This window comes from Cyclopterus lumpus, chromosome 1 (genome assembly GCF_009769545.1).
Source record: "Cyclopterus lumpus isolate fCycLum1 chromosome 1, fCycLum1.pri, whole genome shotgun sequence".
Lineage (NCBI taxonomy): Eukaryota > Metazoa > Chordata > Actinopteri > Perciformes > Cyclopteridae > Cyclopterus > Cyclopterus lumpus.
In genome coordinates, this window is record NC_046966.1 from 13500008 (window position 1) to 13525641 (window position 25634).

The following is a 25634-nucleotide window of genomic DNA, read 5'->3' on the forward strand; positions in this document are numbered from 1 at the left end:
TGAAAAATCATTTTCTTTTTTATTAAAAACAGTATTGCTAGTTACATGATTCATTCATAAATGAGAATGTGCAACTTTAAGAGCCAAGGCAAAGAGATTAAGGTGTAGTCCAGAATGAGATTTCTTTTTTTCATTAGTGATCCAGTATCTGATGACTATGTTGGATGATTTTGTTTAGCTAACTTGTTTTGCATTTAATTGAGATACAGACTGAATGTTTTCAATCAAAAGATAAACTGATTGCATATGCATTCACCAAGAGCACCCAAAAACAATTGAACCCAAATCAATATAAAAAAGTAATACATAAAACCATTAAAATTAACAAATATACTCTTGTATATAGTTTAAATGTGCTTTTATTTTATAGCAAAATCTGGTCTCTGCCTTCTTACACTGCGATGCTCTAACACAAACCCTTGCTCTCCTCTTTTAGTCAGTCCATTCTCGAAGGCAACTTGTTACTTTGAGAAAAAGAGGCACCCTCTGTCTGTGTTTCAATTGGGATGGATAACAAACAAATTAAAAGGTAACACAAAGAAAGAAAAACACATTACACCCCCCTAGTGCTTCTTTTAATCATCCACTCAGTAAGTATCTACATCTCACTCGGCACTAAGAATAAGTATTCTTCTACAGAACAAGCACTGTACTTAAGAAATGTGGGCACAAACAGACAATACTGCTTCTTCTCCCATGTACTGTTATGTAGTCTTAAAGCCAGCTAGGCTATGGGGTTGAGAAGCAGTAAGTTATACAGAACTCAAGAGTTTTATATCTTATAAAAATAACCAATTCCATTAACAAGAATCCAGTCTTACATACGTACAAGTTCACATATTACATTTTTTTGCAGAATAGAAAACTGATGAGTTCCATATACAGTATTCCCAACTAGTAACCTGCTGAGAAGAAAAAGACACCATGATTGGTCACCCATGTCATGTTGGGCACACCCATCAGACCTATCCTGAATGAGCGAGGCACTCCAGTTATCCCACACAGATGCTGTTAGAGACCGCCTGGTATGTACACATTGATGACAGACCTGCCGATACAAGTAAATGGACCCCACAAATCCTGTGATATCTCCTAAGAATTACAATGTTGTGGGGCTTACATTTAACAGAAACAGACTATACCGTCTATTCTCTATCGTCTGCTCTATTTCGGTCTGTAAGAATATCCATACTGAAACCACCACCCTTTTATATTTGTGGATCACAATCAAATACAGAAAATGCAGCATCCCCATGCATCTTGTTGCTGGGCGGTCACCGACACAAGCTGCACACATAAAGCATTTTCAGTGTAGCTGCTGTAAAAGTTGAGTGAAGTTCTTGCATTCAGTATTGGCAGTCGCAGCAGTAGCAGTGTCATTTGGCACATGTACATCACTGTGGTACAGAGCAAAGCAAGAAGAGAAACAACCACTACCAAAACAGAGGCAGAAGCTTTACATATATCTGATTAGATCAGTGGTAGGAAAACATTTTTTTTGTAGTATTTAAACATCAGAGAGAGAGCGAAGGAAGCATTTCCTTGATTTCGTCAATGCCATGTATGCAAAATTTCAACATAAAGTGTCCTGTTCTGATCCAAACTTTCTAATTAGTCTGGTCTACGTCTAATCTCCCACCTCCAAGAAATAGAAAAGTTCCCAGATGAAGCCACAGTCTCTGCTCTTCGTCAAAGAGAGAATTAGCGTTGTCCAAGCTAGTTGTAGTGTAGTAGTGTAGCGTGGAGATGTAGTGTTGTGGCCCCGGTATCTGACTGAGTGGTTAGCATTTTGGAGTTCAGGGACTTGCAGAGCACAAAGTGGTCATAGTGTCTCGTCCAGTTGTCCACAGGGAGCGCAGATCCACGTCAGTTTTTTCTGAGTGGTTCCATTAGTTTGTCAGCTGCAATGGAGGAATGTAACAAAGTGAAAGAGAGAAGAAGAGAGGCTGCAATAGAGTGAAGAGGGACAGAAGATTTGAGTGTGAAGGATGGCGTTTAGTCCCATCGATAGTGTAGTAGTCCGCCATAGTCAGTTCAGCAAGGGCAGTAGGTGGGAGGAGGTTGTCGTCTTGTGATGCACACAATCAGTTTTTCTGCAAGAGACCAAGAGGCACAAGTGTGGGAATTGATTATGTGGCGCAACTAATGTGAGGCGTTCATGCCTCGGCGGGAATCATCGCGCATTTACAATTCAGATTCACAGCAGAGGCTTAAATTATATATATATATTTTAAGTATAAAATAAAATAAAGAATATTGACTGCTGGCAACAAAGTCACCACAAGTTAGAGACAAATTACACAAACTGTGCAAAGAGAAAAATCACATCTCAGGAGAACAAATCACTTTCTGCTTTTCACTTCTTACACCAGCAAAGCAACAACAACAAAAACAGTCCAGAAACAGTACAACGGAAGCTCAACAATACTGGTCACTGTCAAACACACAAAGTCACAACTCTTAATGCACAACTAAGATATTTGGCCATGCAGTGAGTTTAGAGGAGCAGCCTGTGGGACACACATACCATGCGCTGACATGCAGTGTGACAGTAGTAGTAGCCTAACCATCGTAAGAATCCATTAGAGGCAAAGAGGCCTGTCTCTCCCCATACATCCCTCCCTAAGAGAGAGAGAAAGAGAGAGAGAGAAAGAGAAAGAGAAAGAGAAAGAAGGAGTGTGTGATAGAGAAAGGAGAGATACCAAAGGTGACATACATAGAGACAGTATACACAGCAAGGAGGGGGCAAATACAGAAATAAAAAGGGATAAGTGTGAAAATCCAAAAAGGAATAAACATGAAATAGAAAGACCACGGGAAAAAAAGCAAGAGAGAAAAGAGAAAGAAAGTGGAGAAAATAAGGGCATCAAATGAGAAAGTAAAGAAGGATTAATAAAAGAAGGTTAGTTTCATGTTACGTTATGTTGAGTGTGGGAGAAAAGAACACCGGTGAGAAATATGTGCAAGACACAGATCAACCACAGTGCTTTAACAAGACATGCATCAACATGCTGTCCGTGGATGTGTGTGAGAACTTGTCCTTTCACACGGGAACATTTTTAACTGGAGGTCCTGAAATCTGGAACCTCCAAAGATGCATGTGTTTGTGTGTGTGTGTTGCACAATTAAATTAAGGTGCATATTTCCATCCATTTTTTATATTTCAGCGAGGTGATCATGTGCAATCAATATCAAATTCCAAACTATTATTATTATTAATCTGCTGTCCACAGTGATGTCTCCTGAATGAACTGGAAATATTCTCAGAGACGGATGATAAGATAACAGAAACATTACATCCTGTTAATTATTGCTCACAAACACACTTTTGAAAGTCATGAGATGTTTGTTCTATTAGTCTTACACATTTTTGTTTTCTAGAAAATGTAGGAAAGTGAAGTATGTAAAAAGGTTTGTGAGGATTGAGGGAATTATTTTCTTTAAAGTGCAGTCATGCAGGGTTATGTGTGTGGGAAAAGTGTGTGTTCATGTGGCCAGTTTTCTTTACCTGTACTGCATCTTTGTCAGCAGGTTCGAGTGTGTTATCCAAAGTGTTCCGTCTCCCCCTTTGGTCCAGTGTGGAGTAGGCATCTGAAGAGGACAAACATTATGTTTAACCAGTGTGTGTGTGTGTGTGTGTGTGTGTGTGTGTGTGTGTGTTAAATTACAACACAAACTACTCATTAACAAGTGTCATCTGTTACACATGCCAATAACACAGCCTAGTGAGACACTGGCCAGTTGTGTCTGTGTGCATATTTTCTGTTGTCACACTTGCCTGGTCCCATGTCATTCATTGGGATCATATCCCGGTCCCCTTTGCCACCTGTGTAATAAAGACACAAAGACAATGTGTCATGATGAATGTTTTAGTTCACACAGTGAGGTAGTGATAACAGCCAGACCATCTACTGCCACAGACAGAATAGTGTGTAGGCGTGCAAGTGTCTTGAAAAGAGTTTCAACAGGCAGGCATGATCCCGCTAGTATTTGCAAATATATAGTGTGTTACTTTGTTGTGTAATGCGTGAGGTTTAGAAACTTAAAAGAAAGCAGGCCAAGCCGGTTGAGACAAACATTCATGAATTAAAGTCGACTCCTATTTCATTCTGCAAACAGCCTCTATGAACTACAGCACATAGAAACAGCAACATGGTGAGGAGCATTAGCAAAGTAAACATAACACAAGGAGATAGACATGTGACCCCTAATGGTTTAACTTTTAGCGATAGTTCAACATGCAATACAAACACTGAGGCAATAAGTCAGTACTTAATATGGACCACTCTGAGATATTTGGCCTTGCAGTGCAGCACACTTTACATGCATGCGTTTCCCTTTTGCCTCCCGACCTTTGTCTATGAGCGGCAGAGTGCTGTCCTCATATCCTCCGTTTGCTCTGGTGTTGTTGCTGGGAGGGTTTAAGTTGACCATGAAGTCTGTCTTCTTCCAGCCGTCCTTCTCCAAAGTGCGCCGCAGCTCCTTGTAGCCCCACACCGTCTGCAGCACCAGGCCTGCTCCACGCACCTCCCGCTCAGAACGATTACTGGTGATCCCAGTGGACAGAGAGGCAATTAAAAAGATGAAAAGACTTATAAAGCGTGCTCAATGGAGACAGGTAATTCAAAACTGCCGACAAACACGAACCATGGTGCGATATTTATCTCGGATATCAGCCCTTACCCGTCCTTGTTAATGAGCACCAGTCTCTCAATTCCCTGTGAGGCCCTGAGGGTCTTGGCTGCTTCCAGGCTGGAGCCCAGCACCTCATGGAGCGTGCTCAGTACCGACACCACCGTCTCTTCTGACAGCGCTCGCACTGGCTGACTCTGACCGCCGCCAGGCAGGTTGGCCACCAGGTGAGGGACCGCATGTTTACCTGACAACACACAAGTAGAAGAACAGTGCTATAAATGTAAACACGAATCCTCTTCATACAATACATCCTTGTGTGACAGTAGGACTAGCTCAGTCCCACAGAGTGCTCAAAGTCTCACCTAGTAGATCTCTGTTGCGTGCGTCAATGGCCATGTTACGGAGGGCTCCAGACATGGCGCGGACCACACGGTCGTTGCCGTGGGCCAGCAGCTCAGTCATCATGGGCAGACCCTTCTCCTGGCGCAGCAAGGCACGAATGTATCGCCCATACTAAAACGGACACACAATTTCATCAAGTGGTATTCAAACTTCCATTTCCCCCGATTATTCCCTTCATTAACCTCTTAGCCACAGTACTTAAAGTGTCACTCTAGACCGGAAATGCGTCCTTTAACCCAGGAGATGGTTATTTTTTTCCTCTGCTGTAATGTGTGGATTTGAAGGGCAGGACATGGTGTGTAAGGTAATGGGCAAGACCCAAGAAAAGGCAAGTCAGCACTTTGGAAAGGGATGTGGGTACTAATGTCGTAGTTCATTCCCAAAATGCCCTCAGATTTGAATGACTATTCTGACAAGCTCTGTTTGGCATGCTTTAAGAGCTTTGCATTGATCTATGTTCACGTTTGCTTAGATTCCAATCTTAGACAATATTTCAAAAACTAGTGTATCCATTCATCACAGGGAGTGTCGGTGACGCGCAGTAGGATAATAATTAGATAGCGGCTCTTACAGTCCAGCGTCCGGCACACAGGTTCTGAACGGCTCCAGCCGAGGCTTCCAGCACGGTGGGGTTCTTGGACTCCTTCAGCAGAGAGGTGTAGATGCGGACCACCTCCGGCTGGTACAGCAGCTCATAGCCTACAGGGAAAAAGAAGTGAGTGGGGAAATAAAAATGTTATAAACAAAAAAACTGTATATTTGGGTTTTCTGGCTTGCATGAAACATACTGTATATTTAAAGGTGTCGACTTTGTTACCTTTAGCTGGTGTGGTCCTCTTTGGAATGTCTATTATGTCTGCAGCTGCATCTTCATCTTTTCTACCTGCAATCAAACATCCCAGCTTGAGAAACACACACAAGCTAAGTTCTACTGTTAGTGAATGTATTCTAGTTCAGTCAGATGTGTGCTATGACCAAAAACTGAGATGCATGAGACGTGCAATGTTAGTACTAAGACAGTTACACTGACCTGTTAGCTCAGCTACTCTACTACTACTACTACTACTAATACAACAGCAGAAGCAAAGTGCAGTCATACAGAGGTAAAGAGCTCACCTTTGGAAAACCACTCATCTGTAGCCCAGCATAAAAAGGGGAAGAGAAGAATGGAGGGAGGGAGGAGAGAAAGACAGAACAGGAGGAAGAGAGAGCATTTACAGTGAGTAAGAGGAAAGCAGCCATAACTGAGCCACCTAGTTTAACACCTGCTTCCCAACAACAGCCCTGCTGCCACCACACAGAAATCAGCAATGTGGCATGCCAAGTGTAAAGGCCAAATAAAGCAAATAAATAGGACACAGCAGCTCATGTAACCGGTTTATATACACAGATATAACTGTCGTGCTTATGTGTTGCCATGATTAATTTCTGTGCAACATATGAAAAGTATAAATACACAGGTAAGCATTTACCTAACCAGAAAAACTGATGTCGGAGCGCGTGTGATATTGAGTTATGACACATTTGTCTGTTATACAGTAGTTTCAAAGGTGAGCATACTTTAAACCTGATCACTTTCTGTACAACCTGCTGTTAAAAAGTAGCAATCACTCCAAAGATCTGGTTATTTAATGACAATATTTTTGCTTTATTTTAAAAGCTGAAACAAATGTTCAATTAGTTTTGATTCATGGTTTCAGTAATGAAACTAGTCTTAAGACAACATTTCAAACTGAGATTGTTTATCAAAAATAAAATTGGCAGACAATGAGTAATGTTGTAGCCTCATCTTAATTCTTCATTATCAACTTTTTATTTTTTTGTACACATGTATATCATGTATAGTTAAGCTTTAATACATTGATTACATTGTTTCTATATTGCCTCATATCTAATGAAAAAGAACATTTCAAAAACAAAAAAACTACCAGGGAGAATATCCATAATCTAAATGCTGAAAAATGCTAAATTAATATATATATATATATATATATATATATATATATATATATATATATATATACACATTAATAATATAATAACATGGTAAAAGCAGCTAAACAATAGAAAGGGTGTGTGTAGAAAATACAAATCAATACTCTCACACTGAAACACAAACAGTGTGCAGCAGGATGAGCCTTCTTGCAGTTGGGGAAATTGCTAACATTCCTGTGTGAGTGAGTGGTTTTGTTTGCGCAAGTGTGTGTGTGTGTGTGTGTGTGTGTGTGTGTGTGTGTGTGTGTGTGTGTGTGTGTGTGTGTGTGTGTGTGTGTGTGTGTGTGTGTGTGTGTGTGTGTGTGTGTGTGTGTGTGTGTGTGTGTGTGTGTGTGTGTGTGTGTGTGTGTGTGTGTGTGTGTGTGTGTACCAGTTTAGTGAGACGCCATTGTCATCAGTGACATCACCGCAAATGTTCCTCCTACTGACCTAACAAATACTGCCCCTCTCTCTCTCTGACACAGACCTTTGCTCTTGCGGGAGCTGAAGCAGCCACCCTTCTGGCTGGAGGGGGCGGGGCCTTGGTTGAGGGGCGCGGCCTCCTGGTAGCGTTCACAGCCGGGGATTTCACGATGCACCTGATAGGACAAGTTCCTCAGCAGACACACGCTGTTCTCTATCAACTGCAAAGATGGAGGAAAAAAAGAGTGCATCAAATCACCAACTCGCAGGCAAACACACTCATGTTTAAATTGACGTATTACATTTAGTTTAAAAAGAACCCTTGACCGACTTCCGATTTCACTCCTATGATATTGTTGCACTCACAAGGGTCAGTTTGGAGAGAAAAAAGGATCAATCAGAACCATGTTTTTTTTATTCCATGCATTACCCCCAATGCAAGTCAACTACCGACAGTGATGTCGGAGATCCTGTTATGCTCGTAGTGACACTAGCCTCATGCTGAAATGAGAAGCAGACTTCAGGAGGTCTGAGAAGCTCACTTCTCTCTAACGCCACACCCACAGATTATTTTTCATTTTCTAACTTGTAGTTCTTTCAGCCCCAGGCAAGGCCAACTCAAGTGACAGTACTTGAGTCGGCCTCTCTCTTTCACACACACACACACACACACACACACACTAGAGTTCAATTTACCTTATTGTCGACTTCTTTAAAGTCAATCTGGGATTGGACGATGTACATGAGCGAATCAACCAATCCTGTACACTCCCTCAGCTTTCTCCTCGCCTCACTTCGCTCTGAACTCACATTTCTTTGGACCAGTGAAAAGTTGAGAAGAGGGGAAACAAGAATGTAAAACAAAATGTGGATTAGCAGTGTGAAAGGTTGGAGAAATAATTGAGGCAGTTAAGAGGTGAAAGGTGACAGGAAAGAGTCAATTTTAGTGACAACAAAAGGATTCCAGCACACAATGTTTGAACACGCCCCCAAGAGTAGTTTGAATGAAACTCCTGTTAAATCTACTGGTTTACAAAGAGAGTAAAGTTTGGTGGGATCAAGTAACAGCTTTGGACCAAGCTCTGTCCTACTTAGAGATCCAACAGGACTGGGTGGAAGGAAACATGTGGAAACTGAGACCCAGTTAGTTCTTCATTCACTCATGTAGAAGACATGTAAAGAAAGGAACATGAGGGAGAAAAAAAACCTCTGGAATGATATGCAGCCTTGGTCTTTTGTGCTGGCCGTTTTTTTCCCAGTGACAGGCCCGCCCTCTCAAACAATACCAGGACACATTCCCCTCCACAGCACAGGGCACTGATTCCACTTCACTGCGTAGTTCAAGAAGTCTATTTACATGTTGTGGTTGGCAAAAAAGGGGGGACATTTTTTACATTTACTGATCAGCTTGGTTCAGTCTGAAATATCTCAAAAACTTAGTACAGATATTAATGTCCAATTTAAATTCACCCTTAATTTTCCATCAATTACCATCATGATGGTAAACGTTGAAATGTAATTAATCCAATGGTTTAGTTTATAAGTTTATATGCAAGTTACCAACTGCTATTCAGAAATTTCAAGATCATTTGATATTATGATTAAAGCACATATTTGTAGAATGTTAGTGTGACTGTTTAATATGTTGAGCAATTTTAAGACATTTCCTAAAAATCTAATGTGATCTATATAACATTTCCAAGTGGTAACTTTAATAAGATTCTAAATGTATTAATAATCAGGTTTCCTACTATGACTCAGTTTAAACAATTTGATGCATACTCTTCTTCATAAGATTTTACAACGCTGTTGGTCAATGCACTGTATGATAGTAAGACGATAGTGTGCAGACCATTTCTGCAAAATACCAAACTTTTATGGTCATCAAGATAAAAAAAAGTATTCACATAAACACTGTAATTAACCATGTGGTCAAGGGGAATGCATAGATAACAGGCCGAACGTACTGTTTACACTTGAAAAGTCAATGCCCCACTGTCCTCGGTTTGTCCCCCTCCCTGGAAACTTCCCTTCTTTACCCTCTCTTGATCTGAGAGTTACTGCGAGTCTGCACTTCTCTTCCATTCAGCCAGATCTTTTCTATATACGAAATAACTGACATTAAACACAGATGGTATTTTAAAGATCAAATGTATTAATATATCCTGTTTATTTGTGCTAGAGGTCAAGATTAAAGGCTTCTGATGTGCACAATTACCATATGCAAACTTTTGAATATGATGGACTTGCGTCGAGTGCTTGGTGCTTTTTTCTTTCAACTGAAAGCGTGGTTTTATAAAAGTATACTTTTACTGCAGCGCTTGTATGAATATTATTCAAAAACAGAAAAGCCATCAGAAGCAAAGACGATGACACATTTCTATCTGCTAAAACTGATTAGGAAAGGTTTTATGTTTGTGCAATAAAATGTATTGTAGAATAGGTTTGTTCTGATTGAGACGAAATATTAGGTATTTGTAGTCTGACTGCTGATTATTAGTGGAATAAAAAGCTTAACATGAACATAGTTTATTTCCCCTCTCCAAGACCACTCTGAGGTTTTCTCCCCTCTCTTCTGCTCTGTTAACTGCTCCCTTCATCCCTCATACATCCCACTGCTCTGTCAGTCTGTTGAGCTGGCATGTTTCCATCGTCCTCACTTGTATAGCACCAACGCTTCCTCCTTCATATCATCAGTAGCAGTCAAACGGCTCTCCCTTCCATACCTTAGACAGCCTGCTGTGTTGGTGAGGGAGGTCTCCCACTCAAGATGTCTGGGCTTGCAGTTCTCCTCTCCTCCTGCTCCGTTGGTCCCTCGCTCCCAGCCTGAATGAGGCACCATCACCTCGTCAGAGAGGGCGTGCAGTGCATGGTCCACAATCTCCATTTTCACAGAGTCGTGAGACGACAGGTTCCACAGCGTCCCTGCAAAAAATTAAATATGTAAAAATGTTGTATTCAATTATGAAGCCTATTTCCACTCTTACTAAATGTAATTTCAAAATATAGGCCGATAGAAAATTCACTGTTAAATGTATATCATATTTTCAGATAACTTCAATACAATGAAAAGCTGTAGAAACATTAAACATCCAAATATTATAAGGAAGGCCAATGCAATAAATAAGTGAGAGAACTCTGTCGGACTGAGCGAACAAACTACAAAAAATGTGACACACATGAAACAAACTAAATGCAAGACCATTTCCATTGAACGGATTGATTAGCGGTCGCTCTGTTCTGCTCCATGTTGTCTCTAACCTGTGATGGTGTCAGTGAGGTCCTGGTCACGGGTCTTCCTCAGCAGCCGGACCAGAGCAGGCACTCCGTCACAGTTCTTGATGGCGATCTTGTTGTCTTGATCTTTGCCATACGAGATGTTCTTTAAGGCTCCACAGGCTGCATAGTGAACCTATAATAAAGACACAATAAGAGCTTATTGAGCTATGAGTAAAGAGAGCACTGCTCTTATATACATAAACAGATTTTAACCATATTTCTGGCATATTTTCACTATAGAGCAATGTTAATTTCAGGACAACATTTTTTTTTAAATCAAGATTAGTGTTTTTTTAAAACACTACTACACACATTTGTACTGTGCATTTAAAATGGTTTAGCATGTTTGCATGATCGTATAAAGCTGTTCATACAACATACCAAACACACACACACAAACTTAAAACAAAAGCCTTTGCAGTTGCTGTTCGACCCATTTCTCTAGGAGAAAGTCGTCCCATACAAACTCAGACTTCCAACTTGCCACCGTACAGCATGAAATGTGAAATTAAGACTTTTCTTTGCCTCGAGAGTGGAATGCATGATGTGGTTTGTCTGGTAATGCCCATACAAAGATCAGCAAAACCTTGCCACAGCTTGTGCTAAATTGAAGGGGATCATAGAAAATCCACAGAATGTTTTGGCCGAAACCATATTTAGCACAAATGTTGACCTACAAGATCTGACCAAGAGCAGTCAAAGACGTAGTGCTTATTTCTATTTCACTTTCTAATTGATATAAGAGCTGAGTCTCAAGTTTACCTCGTCTCAGGCCAAACACCTGTCTCACTATAACATAAGAAATACACTACATCCCTTAAGCCTCACTTTTACCCCACCTATTCCAACCATAACACGCTAGTGAAAAAGGAATGAACAGAAGGCCATGAATAGAATCAGCAAACTAACCTCTTTGTTTGGGTTGTCAAGCATACAGACCAGCGCTGGGATGCCTTTCAGTCGACGCACATCACACTTCACCTGCAAAGCAAAAGGATGAACATAAGCATTAATGTGATGGGGGGGGGGGCAAACATCTAGTTTACTGCACCAAGGAAGAAAATCAAAACACAAGTCACAGGGAAAGAAACCTCCTGGAAAATCCCTATGTATGAAAAAGAAAAATACCCTGGCTGTGCAAATTCATAAAGGAAGTCCCACCATGACAAACCACTGCTTGTGGTTATATCAACAGTAAAAAGCTACGATTTCAAAACTCAATCCAAACCTCAGATTTCTGGACACTTACAAGTCAAATGTTGCTATGTAAACATCTGGAGACACCAAAAACAGCTGCAGATAATGTAAAAGCTGCCAGAAACGGTACAGAGTAAGCCGGAGCTTAAAATTACAGTGAGCTTGTTTTAATGTTACTGGAGTATTATTTCACATGTTGTTGCTAAAGTGTATTGTTAAGCCTGCTGTCCTATGAAAACGAACCTTGCAGCAGAACAAACAGTCTGTATCTTCCAGGCATCTGCAGCTCCATTGTTGTTCCTCCTTACATTCAGTTCATAGTACAACTGCACAAAGTAACGCTGCAAATCTCTACTTTTATCAACATTGTTGAGGATGCAACAACCTTATTAGTTAGTCATCTTGTTTGAATTAACTTTATTGGACAAAACCAACCAAGGTATCGGTGCTTATGTTCAGTGCGAGCATAAAAGTTGCAGTTTTAAGCAAAAAGGCAGATTAAAACATCTAGTGCGAGTTAACACAAACAAGTTTAATTAAGTCTCCCCAACTGTTGACACACTTTCTGTTTCTTCAACCCTTGTTTATTAAGCTGTGCTGTATTTTTAAGATCAATCTTTGATTCACGTTATTATAAAGCCCTGTGCAATGCCACAAGATTAAATAACCACCATGCGGACTGAGGCGTGCGTCAACATTTTCTACTAAAACATTGACAGTTCTACATTTGGAGCAAGATCCAATTAAAAGTGTTGCACCCATCCAACTGCTCCTTATCTCATCTTGACTCCCACTCTGGTAGAATTATAACTTTCTGTCCGTCTCTGCTATATCCTCTATCATACATGCCTCATTTATCCCTTGAAAACACATGACTAATCATCTTGTGACATCCTGAAATATGGCACTTTGACCTTCGCATTCCTCAACTCATTGATTTTAATCAAAGTCGAGTCCAACCTGCATCACACTGGAAACAAGCTTTATACCATAAAACTATATGCTTGCACATTTGCATCTCTTACTTTATCATTCTTATAAGTGAGATGCTGCAGGAATGCAGCTGCGTTGCTCCTGACCGGGTCCAGCCTGTAGTTCAGCATGGCAATGACCTCAGGCAGCTCTGGTTGACGCCAGCCACTGGGGCCAGGACCGGGACCTTTCCTTAAAGTGCTGTCCAATGAAGCCATGCTACCTCTTTCCCCCTGGGCCAACGGCGCTCCTCCCCAAAAGTACATGTCCCCTGGGCCGCTCATGTCGCCATCCAAGGTGCCCTCGTAACTCCTGGCGGGGAAGGAGAAGAACATATGTAAATGTTTACATTTAACATGCAGGCATCCATCAATACAAAAAGAGAGGAAAGTTTGCCCTTTAGTTGTTCATAAACAGTGGTAATCTAAAAACAACTTTTCTCTCAAATATCATTATTGTAGAAGTAACATTATTATTTGCTTTCCAAGACAGTACGTAAAGTACATACATCTATACTCATCCCTGAAACAGACGAGTCACTACAAAAACACACAACTTACCCAGTCCTGCGTGGGGGCCCATGGGGGAATGCATTGTGGTTGTGAGGCATGGTGCTGTAGTGCATTGGGTGTCCCATGCCATAGTCGGGCTCATCATAGCCCATGCTGCGCTGGTCATCCTCCAGACCATACGGCTCTGGGATGAACCTTGTCATGGAGGACAGCTCCATGGCACTTCCCATACGCCCAACCTTCAAAGGGACAGAATTCAAAATAATAGAGGCCTCCCGCCAATTGCTGTGGTGAACTCATGCTAGGTCTTGTATATGTGTTTAGTCCTGCAATCATATTCAATTCCAAACATGTATCAAGGAAGGAAAACAACAAATTCAACAAGCCAATCTGATAAAGATGTGAGGCAATGATTGTTGAAGATACCTGTGGCTGAGCAGCATAGGGGTCCAGCTGGTTCCTGCTGGGGGCCCTGTAGCTTGGATCCAGAGTTCTGTAACCGTCTTGATGGACCGGTCTGAAGAGGGGAGGGACAGGGTGATGGAAATACTGGCCAGATCGTCCATTAAATTGTAAAGTTAATGTTTACCCTGTATACATGAGCTTCAACAAAAACTATACCTGTAGCGATCATCCATGCGAGCTCCTCTGCTCAGGCTTGTGTAGGTCTCAGATGGGGGCCCAGTTCGGTAGTCGTCGTAAGCCACCGGTGGTCCGTATTGGTAGTTGCGGGGCACAGTGTGAGTGGGGTAGTCCATGGGCACGCCAACGCTGGGTCCCTGTCTGTAGACCATTGGTGCAGGGTAGCCCCCCATGCCTGTCACTGAACCCCCACCATCCAGAGAAAGTGTGTCTGACACAGAGGGGATGACTGTGCGAGTGGTGGTAGTCTTTACTACTTTCTTTACCTTAACAAGCAAAAGAAGGGAGGCAGGAGATTAGTTTCAACAGTTATTATTTACAAACTTGAAAGTATACAATCTTAAAGGAAATGTCCCAAAGCTACAAATGTACACAACACAAAATGTAATTTAGTGCTGTAAAATGCACATATTGCAAAGTGAATTATTTGCTTTCCATATACTCATGTTACCGTGGTTTCTGTGCGCCTTGTGGTCCCATCTTCACCGGTCTCCACAGAGACAACAGGTGGCGCCTCCTGGGGATCTTCCTCCACCGTGTATGTCTCCTGCACCACCTGACCAGGCTCCATCCTGAACTACACACACATTTCAGAGAAAAAAACTAAAATATAGGTCTGGCAAGAGATATCCTTCGGGTTAACCATCTTAAGCATTAAATAGCTGAAGGGCCCAGAACGATGCTTACATGATGTGTCCCGTTGATGTAACCCTCGTTCAGTGTCAGCCTCTCTATGTCTGCATCACAAGGAATGCGTCCGTTCTGCAGGAAGGACAAACTACATATGAGGAGATCCAACGCGCACACACACAAACACACATTGATTGGTTCCATCGTCAACTTTCATTTAAATTTGAATGCTGCCCAATTTTATCTGGTGAAGTTCAGGCCCTTTAGTGCTATGTTCACATTGCGAACGAAAAAAGCAACTAAAACGCCCAAACGTGGCTAGCTACATTGTCGCAGCTGAAGTGTTTCGCAAGCATTCGTTGAAATAGCTATTATGTAAAATAGCAGTGGGAACTGGCTAACAGAAAGAATATGAATTTCTTCAATTTTTTTTACGTAACAGAACAGGAATTATGGGTGGAGAGAGAAAGGGTTCCACTGAAAATGGCTTGTAGCCTGTTGATTTGTTGCTCGGAGAGTGAACTTAGCTTATGTTGCATTGTTGCTGCAGCGACATTTAAAAAAAAAAAAATCTTTCTAATGTGTTGCATTGCGATGATGCAACTAGATAATGACAGACAACATGGAAACAAAACAACTTGTGTGTTTCAGCCAAAATATGGGCCGTAACCCCGTTTCTAGACCACAAACGTCACGTCAGCATCACGCTCGTGTGTGGACATAGGTCATATTTTAAGATAATGATAAAAGTTTAACAATTAAAACAGTAAAATAATAATACACCCCTACAATATGTAGTAAACTGAAATTAACATAATGTAATTAAGTAGCAATCAATCTTGCTATTAAGTGTGTATTGTAGAGAAACATTTTTTTTCACTTAAAGCATAAATAAATGATTGCGGTTACACCCGCTAAAACACAAGCTCGCGGGGGTAAAAATGACACGACATGACGACCAAATATATGTAAACCTCATGAACATAAAGAGAGGCTTTCATGTCAACACCACACCCTGAAACACAAACAACGGAATACACTAACACATTAGTGAATGGGCTGGGATAATGCAGTTGAAGGATAAAACAATTAGTAATGAAATGAATAATGATCCACACAGAGAGAGAGAGAGAGAGAGAGAGAGAGAGAGAGAGAGAGACAAACAAAGAGACAAACTTCTTTCTCTTTTGAGTCGACACCACCAGCATTGCCAGCCTAGGAGTGGTAATGGGTGTGGTGCACTTCTCATTCCAGCCACAGGGGGAGCTCTTTGTATCTCTCCTGCCATCTCTGCCGTTTTATCTCCACTACAATGGGGGTCAAGGGGGCACAGCCAAGGGGCAAGATTTACCAACAGTGATTCAGCGAAGAGAAACAGTCTCATGCTGACAAAGATGTTGTATTCTACAATTTTAAAAAGCTGGAAATAATACTTGCAGGAGGAGTCAACCTTTTTAAGTGCCACTCTGGCCAGATCAAATTAGACTTTGTTTAAGCAAATGAAGGACTCCATCAGAGAGAATAGCAGAACGTGCCGGGCAGATGTGAGCATGTGGGAACCTGTCAGTAAAGACTGAGGTTGGGTTTGAGCAGCCTGGGAGAGTAGCACAGGCATGCCGAAGCCTTAGGGCTATGTAAACACACACACACACACACACCAGAGATAAGAACCAGCACAGGCTACATTTCTGTCCTTTTCTCACTAAAACACACACACAACTGATATTTCTGCTCCTTATCTGCCACTAGAAATACCTGAGATTGGGATGTGTCCTGTAGAATGCGTGTCCACATGCAGGAGCAGCGAAAGAGGGAAAGTGAGCGAGCGAGAAAGCCGAGTTGTTTATGACAACGTGTTTCAAAGGTTGCCTCAGGGACAAAAGTGTGTGTGTGTGTATGTGTGTGTGTGTGTGTGTGTGTGTGTGTGTGTGTGCTCACGCACGCTAATGACTGAATGTGTCAATAAGGAAGTAAAAGAATGAGCGAGTTGGCGGGTGTGCCTGCGTGACTGCCAGTGAGGTGAACTCTCAGAGCATGAAGTCACTCTGCAGTCTCTCAACCAGGTGACTGACCCACAGATGATGAAGACGGTGTGCAAGCAAACAGCAGAACGCACTTCAGCTATGAAACACACTCGGTAATCAAGATGTTTACCAAGAATTCACAGTTGATGACACCGGATGGGACCTTTGTCCAAACTAAAAGGACTGAAAAAGCAATCGATAGTCCGGGAAAAGCCCAATATAACAACACACATTGTTTCAAGCGAGACATCGCTCTGCATGCAAACTCCCATAGACAAGTCAAGACAAACATGATGGGTTACACAGTTGTTAAGCTTGATTGGTGGCGGGTTACAATGATGAAGAGGAAGACATGAACTGTTACCGAGTAACCAATGGAGGATGGGAAAGATGAGCAGAGAGTGCAAATTACCTCCTCAGGAAGGCTATATTGAGAGGTGCTTCAGTCGCTTTATGGACACCCAAAATTCAAGCGCACTTCAAGACTCCAGCCTGACAAAAACCTACTGAGGAGGTATTTCTTCCCGACAGATTTGGTTTTGATTCTGCTGCCATCTAGCCAGTCCACACAGTTGGGATGGGGGTTACCATGGAGATGACATTGGACAAACTCGCTCGGATCAAGGGTGAATCCCGAAGGACTTCTCGATGGAAAATGTGGGTGGAAAGTGGAGGGGGGGGGCGTGGTTTATCCCGTGTTACCTGCATGTTGGGGAGGGGGCGGGGCAGGGTGCCGGCACACGACCTCCGCTCCTCCTCCAGAGCTCGGCTCAGCATCTCAAACTGCCTCTCCTGCTCCCGCACCGAGGCCAGCAGGGAGGCCGTACTCGCACACTGCTCCATTCACTCGCTGAGAGCAGAACAGAGCAGAGCACAGGACAGGACAGGACAAGGTCAACACCAGAGAGTGGAGGAGAGTCAACCAACACCGGGATTCAATCAAAGTACAGACAGCAACGTTGACAGCATTGTGCACATCCGGGAATGCACAAGCTGAAGTGCGAATGAAGAAGAAATATAGAGGTTAAAACCATCAGGAGCTGACACAGGAGGGAAAAGCAAGAGAAGATAAAGATGCAAGAGAGAGAGAACTAAGGAGATAAAGAAGCAGGTGCAGAGAAAATGTGAGTAGACAGAACAAGAGCAAGAAACAGTGAAGACGAGCAGCAGGGACAAAGAGAGCGCTCTCTATTTGAGAATTCATCTCCAAAAGTGATTATTCAGTTCAAATTCAAGGTGGAACCAGCATCAGCTGAACAGAGAATGGAAGCAAACTACCAGCAAGTTTTCAGCGTGTTTCTTCACCTTCTGCTCTGCACAGTTAAAAATAGAGAGAAAGTGAGATACATGAAGAGAAACAATTACAGCCTGTTTTCAGCGTGTGGCGCTCGTTAGCACTTCTTCACTCCAGAGATGCAGGGAAAGTGATGGAGAAAGAGGGAGACGAGTGCAAGTGTGGGGGCATTCATAGGAGTTATCGAGAGACGGCATCACACAATCAAGTTACACCAAATTTGAAAATCCAAAAGGTGTTTTGAATTGAGAGGGTGTGTTCTGCAAAGGGAAAAACAAGGCAAGCCTCGTTTTGCCAGCTTTGTACGATACGTATAGTACTCTGCAAGTTGTAATGGATGCAATTTCATATTTTCTAAATAAAATACATGTTTAGTCGCACAACTTTACCCCCAAGGACAATTCCATCTTGTTGACAAACTATGGTGACCTCGGATAACAATTCACATGTGTTACTCTTTACTGTGCTCACCAACATATTTGTTCACAAATTGGTATAGCTTTTACTTTCCTAACATGGCAAGTTTAATGATTATTCAAATGTAAAGGGTGGGCTTGACACCACACAATTCAAGGGAACGCAACATACTACAACATGCATTTCAAAATAGGAAGCTGAATTACATGAACATTAACTATGGAAGCAATGAAACATGAAAAATACCAATAATCCATTGCACAACTGTAGATACAAGTGCTTTCACAGAATTAGAGTGCAAAACAGCAAAGAAAATAAGTTGGTTTTGAAATTGTCCAAAAAAGTGTAGCTTGAGCACATGCCACAGCTGACCTAAGCCAAAATTAGAGGTATGATAATAAGTAAATGTCACTCCAGTCCAAAGTCCCTTTTCTCAGACTTTAGGGCTGCAACAACGAATCGATAAAATTTTTATTATTAAAAGAGTTGACAATAGTAGAGGAAGGACCATCTGAGAGACCCGTAACAAAACAGACTATTTGTGGTTTATTCGCATCATTTGGGCGTGGCTTATCTCTGTGGCTTTACTCCGTGGAAACAGTTATAACTTCCAACATCCACCATGGAAGAAATAACCACTATTTCTGCTTTATACTTGTGGAAAATCCACAAATGTCGGAACATCAAACGCCCCCATGTTTGGGTTCATAACATCATCCGTGTGCTCACACAGCTCGGTGAATTTCACCGACTACATCTGGATAACTTCCGTTTCCAGCGCTACGAGAGTAGCAGCAGCCAGTTTGATTCACCAACGGCACGACGTCAGTGATGAGGGGCGGAGCCTCTCAACACTGATTGGCTTTTTTTTCCACCTGGTGAAAATGTGCGTCATTCGCATCCATTCGCGTCTGTGGCACGAAGAATTCTCACCGCTTTTGGTGTGAACACAGCATTAGTCATCCAAGGTGTGAGCATTTCACACTAAATTAATCTAAAAAGTGTGTTAATTGCAAGATATGCAAAAGCAGCATGGCACGGCAGCACCACGGTGATGATTCAGCACCTAAAACGTAAACATGTAAAGCATACATGTTAATTATTACTTTAACAGCTCAGGGATGTTAAAGGAGCAACCTGTTTGTGCACTTTCTAAATATGTTTTGCACTGTCAGTTCTGTTTTTGAATTAAGGGTTGGGAACTAATGTTTTTTTGTTTTTTGATCCGATTCATCGAAAAAAATGAATCAACAAATGAATCGATTATTAAAATAATCGTTAGTTGCAGCCCTATCAGACTTCCTCAGCAGGGACGCTGGTGAGGGAGGCTTGAGGAATCTGAACAGTGTCTGTGTGATAATGGGATGACATGAGCGTGGCTCATCTCCAAACCAGGGCAAAAAAACATTTTCTACTTCAAAGTTCACTGAATGTAGATCAAATCTTCTCTCCATCTGCACACACTGGACTCGCTGAGTGAACAAAGACTCCTGTATGAAGTTTGAGTGTGCACAAATGGCAGCACAGGTGTGCGCACACATCTGTGTGAGGCGAGTGAATGTGTATGTGGGTCAGAGACTAAATAAAGGTGGTGGGTGTGCCTGGCTGACATTGGTTATATCCTTGAATACTCAAACAGAGTTGTGTCAAGTTTTGGTGAAGTTAATACTGCCTTGTTTCTTTACATTTGTGTGTGTGTGCGTGTGTGGGGGGGGGGGGGGGATTTAGCGTGTCATATCCTGTCTCAGCTGTTGGAAACTGTCCTAATAAGGGAGCCCTTCACTCTCTAGTTTTACTGTTCTCATCCATCTCTCACACCAGTGTGTTGTCTTCCCAGCCAAACACTCCAATCTTGGAAAGACAGAGTGGTGCTCATTACTTTCTCTGACCCAATCAGGGCGTCCGACCACAAACCAACAAAGTGCTTCTTTAGTGGATAGTGTTCACAAATTGAGAGATAGTTTTGAAATGATCTCAAGTGGCTATATCTAACCACTGTGTAAAGCTAAGAATGCATTACGACTTGAAATGAAACCGTGACTTCACTCAACGACAGATCTCAACGCTGAGATCCGAAACTCAAAAAGAAAACGGGGAACTAGATGTGGCAGCAAGCCACAAATATATATTTGTTGTGTCATGAAGATTGCCTAAAGCAGCCGCCAGGTTTTACATAACAGGAACCAAGATTTAAACTTGGCAATGGAGCGCTGACAGCTTACGTCAGATAAGTCGACATACCACAGTATGGGTTATATCGACACTTCTTTTAGAGCAAAGAGGAAGACTGCCTCTTGTGCGTCTGTGCAACAGACAGAACCACACAAACTCTACAGCTACACGAGTCCCACCACTAACATTTTTGTGAAAGGGAATAGTTGCTTGTGAGTGAGTTTTAAATGGCTTCAGCCTCTCAAAGCATGGGCATTAGGCATTAATCTATTGTAAGGCCATTAGCAGCTACGCTAAATTGCATCTGCTAATGGGACAGCACTAGAATTACACCGCTAAGTCCCTCGCCAAAAAAAATGTGGACACACTATCACTGTCCACTGAAGACGTTGTGAAGTGCACACTCACAGAGTTTTTCTGTCTCTCACCCAGTGCCCACTGAGTATTGTGACTTTTATGTATTTCTTCATTATCATATGGTATCATTGCTATTTCAGCCACTTAGTCACTTTGTGGTTGTGGCAGGGTGACATGCATTGTGTTCCAGTCACACATACACACAAACTCTTTCCCCCCCCCCCCCCCCCCCCCCCCACACACACACACACACACAAACTCGTACACACACACACACACACAGCGCTGAGGTGAAGCTATGGTAAAATGCTGTTGTGGCTTGGCCAAGTGTTACGCTGACTCAGCCTCATTTGAATGGTCTCACAGAGATTTGGCCTCTGTGTGTTAGCCTTGGCCCATATCCAAATACTATTGCCTTTGTCGTCCTGACTTGAAACCACCAACCAACCAACCAACCCCCCACACCGGCCTACAGTGTGGTAGCTGCAGAGAGTGCACATGCAGACGCCCACCCACCACACAGACTTATTGGGGACCTCTGCAAGGACAGCTGTCTAATCTACAGGGCACCAATGTACTATTCTGACACGTGCAGGCAACTGTAATTTACAAAACAGCCAACAAAATTGTTCAACTATACGTTCACAAGGATGGAGCTAAGTGGCTGGTTATAATCTGTATTGTTTTTTTAAATGCAGCATTATAGTTAGGTGATCAAAATTATGTTTGGCGAGTGAAATGAACAATAAATAAATAAATGCCTCTACCTTCTTGGCCATGTTACAAAAGAATTTATCCTCAGAATCAACTATAATGAGTTTGAGTAGAATGTATCAAATAAGGGCTGCAATAAATTATCATTTTCATTACTTAATATATCAGGGTTCATTTCTGAGATTAATCATTTTGTACATCAAACGTCAAATAAGACAAAAATCACAATTCCTAAGGGTCAAAAGTGACATCTTCAAATTGCCTGATTTGTCAAGTCAACGGGCCAAAATATTGAATGTACTATGATATGAACAGATAAAAAGAAACAACCCCTCAGAAATGCTAGACTTAGAACATGTTCGGTATTTCTGCTTACTTAAAAACTTTTATAATAATAAATGCATTTTTCTAATTCTACTTATTGTTTTTCTGTGTGAAATGAACAATAAATTGCATTATCTGCTCAGCCATTCTATTCCATTGGTAATTTACCTCCAGCAGACTTTTACAAAAAGAGTGGAAGTCCATTTCACAAAACAAATGCCTATAATGAACCATTATGGCTATTGATTAGGTCATAATCTACTAACTAAATTGATCACAAGACAATATGTATCAGTATCTGGGTAGCTAACCACCTTGAGGGGACTTGCGCAAGTCTCTGAACCCCCCTAAACTGCTCCCCGGACGCTGCCCACTGCTCCCAATACTAGGATGGGTTAAATGAAAAGGTGTGTGATGGAGCATGTGTGACTAACAAAGTGGATATACATTTTTTATATTAATACTGAGTCAAGCATTTTAATAGATGGGGATATGGTTTAAATCAATGTCATAATTGTATGTACAATCAATACACTAGTATTTTTACAAGAGGGCAAATGTAACCAAAGATAATCAAAAGTCAACATAGAAAATAATCAAAATAATGAGTAATCACATTATTGCAATGAAATAGGTATCAGACAAAACTTCCTACACATATAAAACATAATATCTTATTTTCTTTGTTTATGACTGTATGTCAGAAACTAACGATATTATATAAATGATATATACATATATATCATATGAGTCCACTGGAAATCAACCAATGTTGGTGTATTGTCGCCCTTGCTGTAAGATATAATAATTTAATATACATATTTAATTTAATCAATGTAGGCTAGCTCTACATTTAGACAACTACATCATCTTATTCTTCAACATTTAAAATCTTAGAAATCATCAAAACATGTTTACTCATTACATTCACAAAACACAGACGTTTAGTAATACTACATTTAAAATGTGCAAATACATATACAAACTGGACAAATATTCTACATTCCTGGTCAATCGCTTCATAAAAGAAATTGCCAAAGATACTAAAAACCAACATTCAGCAGTCTGTAAAGAATTACCACTGGTAACTTGCAATCAAAAAGTGTGGCTACCACTTAACAAGGAAGTGGGTTAAATAGCTGCAGTGAGGACCATAAAAGTGCTAACTGAAACTTTCCAAGAAGCTAACCACCAGCTCTAAGGGAGGCTACTGCATGACAGCTTCCCTTCACGGATTTAGAAATCTGTGCACTTTGATTTCGCTCTGTGTACACCATCTCATATCTCACACGTCCTTCACTGCATAGAAAGCAAGCTGACGTGCACACAGTTCAAATAAAAACACAGACTGTAGGCTGTAACCATTGGACGTAGATAGCGGAAGAGAGATAATTGGAGAGAGACAGAGAAGAAGGAGGAGCCAACTTAAGAAAACTCCAGCTTCTGTGTGTCAGAGGGACACACCCATGGTTTGCTCTGAAAGCCCGTCATTACAGAGGCTCACAAATGATAGCCCTGGTTAAAACAACTGGCTTAGCAGCAAGACTTCAGCCCCCATAGACAAAATGGCTCGGAACAAATTCGAGGCAGCAAAAGAAACGTCCAACTTAAGAGTTGTGCCCCTCCTTAGCTCCTCTTAACAGAAGGAACATTTCTGAGAAAACTGCATGTCCACACTTGCTCCCAATCTTTTCCATGTCTGTTCCGGCAGGCCGAAACAGACATGCCTCAGGAAGATTTGGAGGAATATGACAGGCATGTCCATGCTGCACTAAAACTCACCAATCAGCTGACTGTACCAACTCAAATCAGTTACTTTAGACACGCTGTCAAACACATCTCACAGTTGGTCTGTGTGTTGTTATTGTGGAACAACACACACACACACACACACACAAAGAGTGATCCACTAACACAGATAGTCAGCACCCCTCCACACTGAAGAGCTGGAAACCGAGACGTGTCTGAGAAGCAAACCTCTACACAAGGGACTGAATAATGAGCCAACAAACAAGCCTGTCACCTTACCACACCCACACATTCAGACCCACACAACAGGTTCTTGCTCCTCCACCTCCTCCACCACCACCTCCTCCTCCTCTTCCTCCTCCTCCTCCACCACTCCCGTCTCCATCATCTACCTGGCAGACCACATCAAACATGCTTCAGGCAGCTGCTGAAACACTGAAACAGTGTCTCTTCACAGCAGACTTTCAACACGAAAAATGAACAAAAGTTTAAGGCGATCTGCCAAAAGACACACGCCTTGCAAGCCTAGTCACCTGAAAGCGCCACGCAGCTCCACCGTCCGCAGAGAGTCTCGGGTACAATACATAATAGGAAACTGATAAGCGAGTCGAGACTGGACTTTGACTCCTAACTTGCGGTCTGTGACGCGTCGGGCTGGCCGGTCACTTCCGTGTCCTCTCACCTGTCCTGAACACCTTTATAACCCGGGAGAAAACTGGCGGTTACGTCAGGTATCTTTCTGCTACGATGGTTTAAAGGCAGCAAATAGAAAAGACTCAACGTGTGATAAGTGTTATAACGTGATACCAGCCACCCACAAACCAGACAACTCGTGTAATAAACTGCTCTGTTAGCAAACGACATTGTAGACGTTTTGGATGCCTCGGCACCAACCCGCCGTGACTACATGCACACGTTGAATGTAACTTTTCCCAACTCCCACTCTAAATAAGTTATTCATCCTGCCAACGACAGGAATACACCTATGCTAGCTCACTTAGCCTGAGCCGTTGTAGCTCCTCTGCTAACGCTGCGTTTACAACAACCAAGTTCACCAAAATAAAGGTCACCCCCTTTTTCCCACCTACAACACATCCCAACCAGCTGCACCGAGCACGAAACGCCAAAAGACGGGCCGTTACCGATCCTGGAGAGTGTTAGGCTTGTTTTTCAAAGTCCATTAAGTGCTTGCGAGGTGGATTCGGGCCTAGCCGAGGGCTGCTGCTGCTGACACGATCCAAACCTCGACCCGCAGCTCCGGAGAGAAGTGAGTTGAGAGGAGACAACGAAAGCACCGCGGCGTGGTCGAGCAAACACGCCAAACCTGCACGGATAAACTGTCCGCGGCCGGGCGAGAGCACTCTTCATGAAGACGAAGAAAACACCCACCTATGCAGTTTCCTATCTTCCTTGCCTCGGCTTGTTGTTCACTTGTCGCTGCTCTTCCTCTCCGCTGGGGGGAAGAGGTGGGGGCGAGGAGAAGGGAACAGCATGGAGGAGAGAGGAGGGAGGGAGGGGGGGGGGGGTGTTTGTGAAATTTAGGTTGACACACTGACAATATTACTTTTTCATAATTCACTAATTCATGTTATCTGACAGCTATTGTTAATATGTCACAGAACAAAACAGTGCAAATACATTTATTGAAGTTCATATGTGGCTTTTTATGTGTATTAATACAAATATGAAATAATTATTGAATAGTGAAATCCCTCACATAATTATGACTCATACGTCATAATTGGGAGATACATAGTCATACTATATCATAATTTTGAGATTCTAAGTCCTTATCATGAGAAATTAAGTCATTATTTTATTATAATGACTTCTTTTTTTTTATTACAGTGTCAAAAATGGACTTCCATAGTAAAAATAGTCTTTGTAGGCCCTGATATACTATTCATACTTTAAATA

The 25634-nt window shown here is 42.0% G+C and overlaps 1 protein-coding gene across 12 annotated transcripts; it reads right to left on the reverse strand.

The window, feature by feature from the left end:
• ctnnd1 (catenin (cadherin-associated protein), delta 1) lies at positions 1-25205 on the reverse strand. 12 transcript variants are annotated; one of them, XM_034545561.1, is made up of 22 exons: positions 25107-25197; positions 17393-17540; positions 14724-14798; positions 14488-14613; positions 14016-14302; positions 13821-13911; positions 13443-13633; positions 12936-13194; positions 11623-11694; positions 10696-10846; positions 10161-10359; positions 8131-8248; positions 7499-7655; positions 6154-6171; positions 5855-5920; positions 5609-5736; positions 4998-5148; positions 4684-4879; positions 4353-4546; positions 3779-3826; positions 3509-3591; positions 1-2093 (listed from the first exon to the last, which is right to left on the reverse strand). In XM_034545561.1, exons 2-22 carry the CDS (start codon positions 17531-17533, stop codon positions 2085-2087), a joined length of 2760 nt encoding a protein of 919 aa, XP_034401452.1. In that variant the 5' UTR covers positions 17534-17540; positions 25107-25197; the 3' UTR covers positions 1-2084. The 12 variants fall into 12 exon arrangements, with proteins under 12 accessions (XP_034401452.1, XP_034401460.1, XP_034401509.1 ...); XM_034545586.1 differs by lacking the exon at positions 17393-17540 and adding an exon at positions 2528-2622 and having other exon boundaries at positions 557-2093; positions 25107-25205; XM_034545553.1 differs by lacking the exon at positions 6154-6171 and adding an exon at positions 2528-2622 and having other exon boundaries at positions 557-2093; positions 25107-25153.
• Between the last annotated feature and the right edge of the window lie 429 nt (positions 25206-25634).